General features: G+C 40.2%; 1 protein-coding gene across 2 annotated transcripts in view; it reads left to right on the plus strand.

Moving 5' to 3' along the window:
• Positions 1–6,135, plus strand: part of VEPH1 (ventricular zone expressed PH domain-containing 1) — a 432,395-nt gene that overhangs the window by 418,363 nt on the left and 7,897 nt on the right. For both annotated transcript variants that reach the window (XM_006897770.1, XM_006897769.1), the window contains one exon: positions 2,800–2,936. In XM_006897770.1, the coding sequence (XP_006897832.1) occupies positions 2,800–2,936 (137 nt within the window). The remainder of the gene's footprint in view (positions 1–2,799; positions 2,937–6,135) is intronic.

Below are 6,135 nucleotides of genomic sequence, written 5' to 3' on the forward strand. Positions count from 1 at the left end.
CCATGGTGGACAGTGTTGGCTGGAGCTTCCCGACTAAAGCAAGCCTGGAAGCAGGAGCAGCATCCACTTCCAACATGGCTTGCCTCTGGAAACTCTATGTACGAACAGTGCTCAGGCTGTTCGTTCATAGGGTCGCTATGAGTCATCTACGACTCGACGGCATTAAACAACAACAACAACCATCCTCTTTCATCCTGTGATCTGCTTAATTGTTTCATTGTATGTTTTCCATTGACATTTATATCCACCCCAGGTGAACATTCTCTGACCTCAGAGCACATCTTGTAGATAGTCATCAAATAACTTAAAACTAAATAAACAAGCAAGTCAAATCAGTGTGGACAGAAGTCTATTTATGAAAAGCATGAAAACTTTATTATTTATAAAAACTTAATTGTTACTCCGAAAATTCTCTGTTAAATGGACAGAAACAGCAAGATTGGGCACAGATAGGACCAGACAAATTGCAGACCATATTCACATGGTCAGCAAGTACCATCCAGAGTCTAGAGTGATGGGTGACTTTTGTTTACTTTGTGGTGCTCAGCACATTGAACATAAATGTACTGAAGTAAATTTTGTCATTTGTCAGTTGCACTTTCCATTGCTTCCTCTAGAAATGAAATGCTTTCATGACAATCTCAAAGTAGAGCAAATCTTACGTGGATGGAAAAAAAGGAAGAAATTCCTTAGTCTAATCTTCTAACATTGTTAAATATCTTGTATTGTAAATATTATGTATTCTACTTCAGTGTAAACGTAATCCATTCATTCAACAGATACTCATGTGGCGGTATACCATGGAGTCGGAACTTCCAGCAGGTTTTCAGAGGCAGTTTAATCACACACAAAGAGATGGCCCATCTGTCTCCTGAGAGCAGCAAGTAGACTCAAACCATGTACCTTTGCGTTGTCAGTGTAACTCCTTACTGCGGGGCCACCAGAGCTCTCCTTAGATTTAATTGGGTACACATCATTTGCATCAATCCCAGAGACCTTACAATGATATTCCATAATATTATCGATTACTATATATGTCAAGCTCTGTGCTTGTGTATGTAGCGTGATAACAGTGAGCAAAACAAAGACTTTGTCCTCATGGAGCTTCCAGTAAAATGGGAAATCAAAAAGTCAAAGTCATTGTCACGGAGGCAGAAACAACTCGTAGCCAACCTTCCCGAGGTGTTTCAGAGACTGTAAACCACACAAGAGGAGGTTGCTTGTCTTTCTTCTGCACCAAATGTTAATCAAATAAGCACTAGTCACTAGGGGAGGTGAGGCTTGCTCTAAAACAAACACACACAGGCCAATAGCAGCATATGGTAGGGGGAGCCACACTGATCTGGAGCTGGGAGGGGAGAAAACCTCATTGCTGTCAAGTCAGAAATAACACCTAGCTGACCCTCCAGCCAGGTTCCAAAGCTGCAAATGGCCTGAAAGGAAACTGCCCATCTTTCTCCTGGAGTGACTGTTGGATTTGAGTCACTAGGGAGGTGCAGCCTGGACTGTATCACCAGAGCTCCTGGGATATGAAAGATAAGGACAAGGTAGGGTGTTGGAGAAGAGTATTGAATATACCATGGACTGCTAAGAGGACAGATAGGTTTGTCCTGGAGAAGGTAAAACGAGGCTGCTCCTTGTAGGCAAGGATTCTGAAGCTTCCTCTGACATACTTTGGACATTTTGCAAGGAGGGACCAGTCCTTGGAGAGGGACGTCTTGCTTGGGAGGGTGGAGGGACAGCGCAGGAGAGGGAGACCCTCTATGAGGTGGATTGATTCAGTGACTGGAGTAGTGGGGGTGGGGGTGTCAGAGACAGTGAGATTGGCACAGGACAGAGCAGGGTTTAGGTCTATGAATCATGGGTGATTCTACAGCACATAACAGCAACAACAACATGCACTGATAGAGGAAGGATGAATTAGTCATTGACGAGGTGATGGTGAGGGCGCTCTGGTGGCACAGTTCATAAGGAATTGTGCTGCTAACCCAAAGGCTATGCCACCCGGGGGGTTCTAATCCACCAGCTACTTCAAGGGCAAAAGATGCACGATCTCTTCTAATGCGATTAACATCAGAAAACCCACAAGAGGTAAGCTGCAGGTTCGTTCCAGCTTCATGGCAGTAAGTGAGGTGAAGAATGGAATGTGGAATGTGGAAAGGGTAACTGTGTTACAGATGGTGAAAACAGCACAAGCAAATTTAGCACAAAGTCATTTTGCCTTTGCAGTTTAGTGTTACAGCTTTACAGAAATCTATTGTTTAAAGTGCTGCTTCAACTTTTGCTGCCAAATAGCTCAATATACTTAGGCTGTGATTCTTTCTAAGCTGTCTGTCTAAGCCGTCCCTGTGCTGTAAAGCATGGGAATTCACATTCTATAGTAGTAAATGAAACCTTTGGCATGCTAGGTATTTTATGCCAAATATGTTAAACTACATTCTTAATTGATTTGGTCACTCCAACGTAAGTAACAAAATGCCATGAAATGAAAGCACTAACAAGCAAAGAAAGCTGGGTGTCTGGATGAACTTTACTAACTGCTAACCAGATGCTCATTTTGTGAACTCGGTTCCTTTTGAAAATTCTTGATGAAAGCTTTCAACACTTACACATTATCATATCTGAATTGTACATTGTTTTTCAGGAAAAGATAAAAAGATAACCAAACACATAATTTCTTAGCCCCCTTTCAAAATATGCTTACTCAGTTCAGGTTCATTGTGAAATTCAGACTTTTGATCACTTGCCAAATAAACACTGAAAAATAAACAGCTTTGATTGTTCTGTTACCTTCGACAGTTGTAAATCAAGATGGCCAGCCTCTCATAGAAGGAAAACTCAAAGAGAAGCAAGTCAGATGGAAGTTCATCAAAAGGTGGAAAACTCGCTATTTTACCCTGGCTGGAAATCAACTTCAGTTTCAAAAAGGAAAGTCTGTAAGTTCCTCTGGCACATTTCACTCTTACACTTTAAAGGTGCTAACAAGGGGCTCCAGCATGGGGAGAGAAGGGACATGGCACAGGAGAGGACAGGGTCCCATCGGCTGTGCATAGGGTCTCATGAAGATGTCGCAGGACAGGACAGGGTCCCATCGGCTGTTCATAGAGTCTCTATAAGATGTGCTTCATAGGGTCTCTATAAATGTGGCTAATGTGATGAACCCTAGCAACAACAACCTCCACCAACCAGTAGGCATTTTGTCTTGCATTTAAATGCCAATAATTTTTTCCTCTCTATTTTATTTTACAATGTCATTTTATTACATATATTCCATTGACTTTTGATCCTATTCATTCCTGTGTAGTGAAGCTCACACACGCACACACCTAACTTGGGTTTTAGGAGATAAACCACTATACACACACTTACCCAGTACTCATGACCTGACTATGTTATACCTTTTGTTTCTTTATGAATCACCTATTTGCATTCATTACTTGTGATAATAATATTGATTTCTTATATAATTAAAGTTGTATTTGCCTGTGAGGGATCTGAGGACAGGTGGTAGTAGACAGGGAAGAAAAAAAGGAGGCTGACTAACTTTAAGTAACTTTTGTAATCAGCAAAGTTGAAATCTGATTGTTGTTGTTTGTTGTTGTTATGGGCCGTCAAGTCACCTGCAACTCATAATGACCCTATATACAAAAATGTATCACTACATTTATCAGTGTTAGAACGTGTCAATTAATATGGCATCATTTTCATTCTGAATTAATATGCTCAGTAAATATCTATATTCTGGATTTTCAAAGGGCGACCTATGAAATAGTGTTCTGTTATAAAGAAACTACACAAAAGTATGCCCTTCCCTTCTTTTGAAATCCATCTTATCTATCACTAAACTCTATTTGCTGAATATCAGAGAGAATAAAACTGTGACTTGTTGTCTTGTTTTAAATGTGCTGACACTATGTGCAGGCTTCAGGTCGGCTCTGACTCGTGGCAGCCCCACGTGTGACAGAGCGAGACGCTCCGCTGTGGCTTCTTAGCTGCAGTCTTACCAACGCAGGTCACCGGCCTTCCTTCTCTCGTGCTGCTGGGTGGGTTGGAACCACCCAACCTTTAGGTTAATGTTGTTGCTGTTGTTATGTGCTACTAAGATGAAACTGATTCATACCTGGCCCTGCAGTGGGTTTTCAGAGGCTATAAATCGCCCAACATCTCCCAGTAGCAACAGGTAGACTCAAACAACGCTGATTGTCCAACTCAAACGTTGGATTGTCAGTGTGAGAGCTCTCTCAGGTTAATAGGTGGACACAAATCATTTGCACCACCCAGAGACTTTCACTTAGTGATGTTATAAACAACAGATCTGAAATATGCCTGAACCAACACCATTTTCATCATCTAGGATATGCTCACACCCATCTTGTTGAGGGTCTTCCTCTCTCTCTTTCACCCTCTATCCTTCCCAGCCTAATGTCTTCTTCCAAGTTCTGACCCCTCCTGACAATACGGTTACAGTTTGCGAGACCAAGTCCAACCATCTTTGCATCTAATGAGCACCACAGCTACACTTCCTTCAAAACAGATTTGTTTGTTCTTTTAACAGTCCATGTGATAGTCAGTGTTCTTCTCCAGTACCACGATTCAAAGACAAGTCTTCTGTTATCCTTATTCATTGTCCGACTTTCAGATGCACAGGAAACAATTGACAGTGTGGTTTGGATCACACACAGCTTAGCCTTTAAATGGATGTTCTTGCTCTTTGAAACTTTGGAGAAATCCTTGACAGCAAATTTTCCAAATGTAACACAGCCTTTGATTCCTTGACTACTATTACCATGGGTATTGATTGTGGCTAACACAATAGTAATAATAACGGCTAGTATTTATTCCGTGCTTATGATATGCCACATCGGTTTGCTTCAAACAACCCTCTGAATAATTCAAAGATGTTAGTATTATTATTGTCACAATTTTATAGATCAGGAAATGTGTCCAGAGTCTGAGGCAGCAAGCACAGAAAGGGTGAAATTGGAGTTGAATTTAGGAAGCTCAACAAGAAAGCCATGTTGTAAATGCTACACTGTCCTACTTTCTATGTTTATTTAGAATATAGCATTATTGGTAAAATGAACTGTGTCTGGATTAATTTATGGAAGGTGTTAAAATTTATAATTCACTCGGAGCTGGCACACTGTATCTTTAGAATCCTCATTATAAAACTTATTTGAACTTCTACTCAGAAGAAATCCAATGCAATATATGCGAATTATGGCAAATCCTGACCAGGAATTTGTGTTAACTTTTGAAATAGAAGAAGAAAGCTGAAGTAATACTGCTTTCTTCAGAAGCACACAGACTTTTCTGTGGCTGAAGATCTTTTTGAAAGGAAAATATAATGGCGTGCTCAATTTAGCCCATTGTTGGAAGTTTGAAAAAAAAAATTTCTTTTTAGTGCAAGTTGGCATTGAAGCATTTTTAAATTGTTTTAAATGACCATCTGAGTTACCTGTTTTTATTTAAGAAATGTGAAGATGTAGAATTTCTCAGTTCCCTTGGGGCAAAGCAGAGTTAAGCCATTAAGAATGTCTTTCCTGCACTCAAACTTAATTAATGGTTTTTATATTTCTTGACTCACAGTTTTTCATAAAATCTGAAGAATAAACTATTTTATAATTGGCCCATTTATCTGGCATTTTGATCATAATGGCTTGACATTCCAGAAATCTGACAGAACATGTGGCTTAAATATTGAGAAATAATATAGCATGAGGTCTACAGCAAAATACCTCTAAGCTCCAGAGCATCTCGCATTGGTCAGCAATTCTGCTGACGCGTCAGCCACAATGTAAAAAATCTGTTTCCTTCTCTAACAGGCTACAAAGGGAAGCCACAGACTGGGAAAAAGTGTTTGGTAATGACATGTCAGATAAGGGACTTATATCTAAAATTCATAAAATACTTGAGCACCACAACAAGATAAAGGTGAATAATCCAATTGAAAAATGGGCACAGGATATGAACAGACACTTCAGCAAGGAAGACACTCAGATGGCTAACAAGCACATGAAGAAATGTTCAAAATCCCTAGCTCTGAGAGAGATGCAAATAAAGACAACCAGGAGATATCATCTCACTTCAGTAAGACTAGCAAAATTTAACAGAACAGCAAGCAACAAATGCTGG

The sequence above is a fragment of the Elephantulus edwardii genome, unplaced genomic scaffold, assembly GCF_000299155.1.
Source record: "Elephantulus edwardii isolate Elephantulus edwardi_28Jun2011 unplaced genomic scaffold, EleEdw1.0 scaffold00215, whole genome shotgun sequence".
NCBI classification, from domain to species: Eukaryota; Metazoa; Chordata; class Mammalia; order Macroscelidea; family Macroscelididae; genus Elephantulus; species Elephantulus edwardii.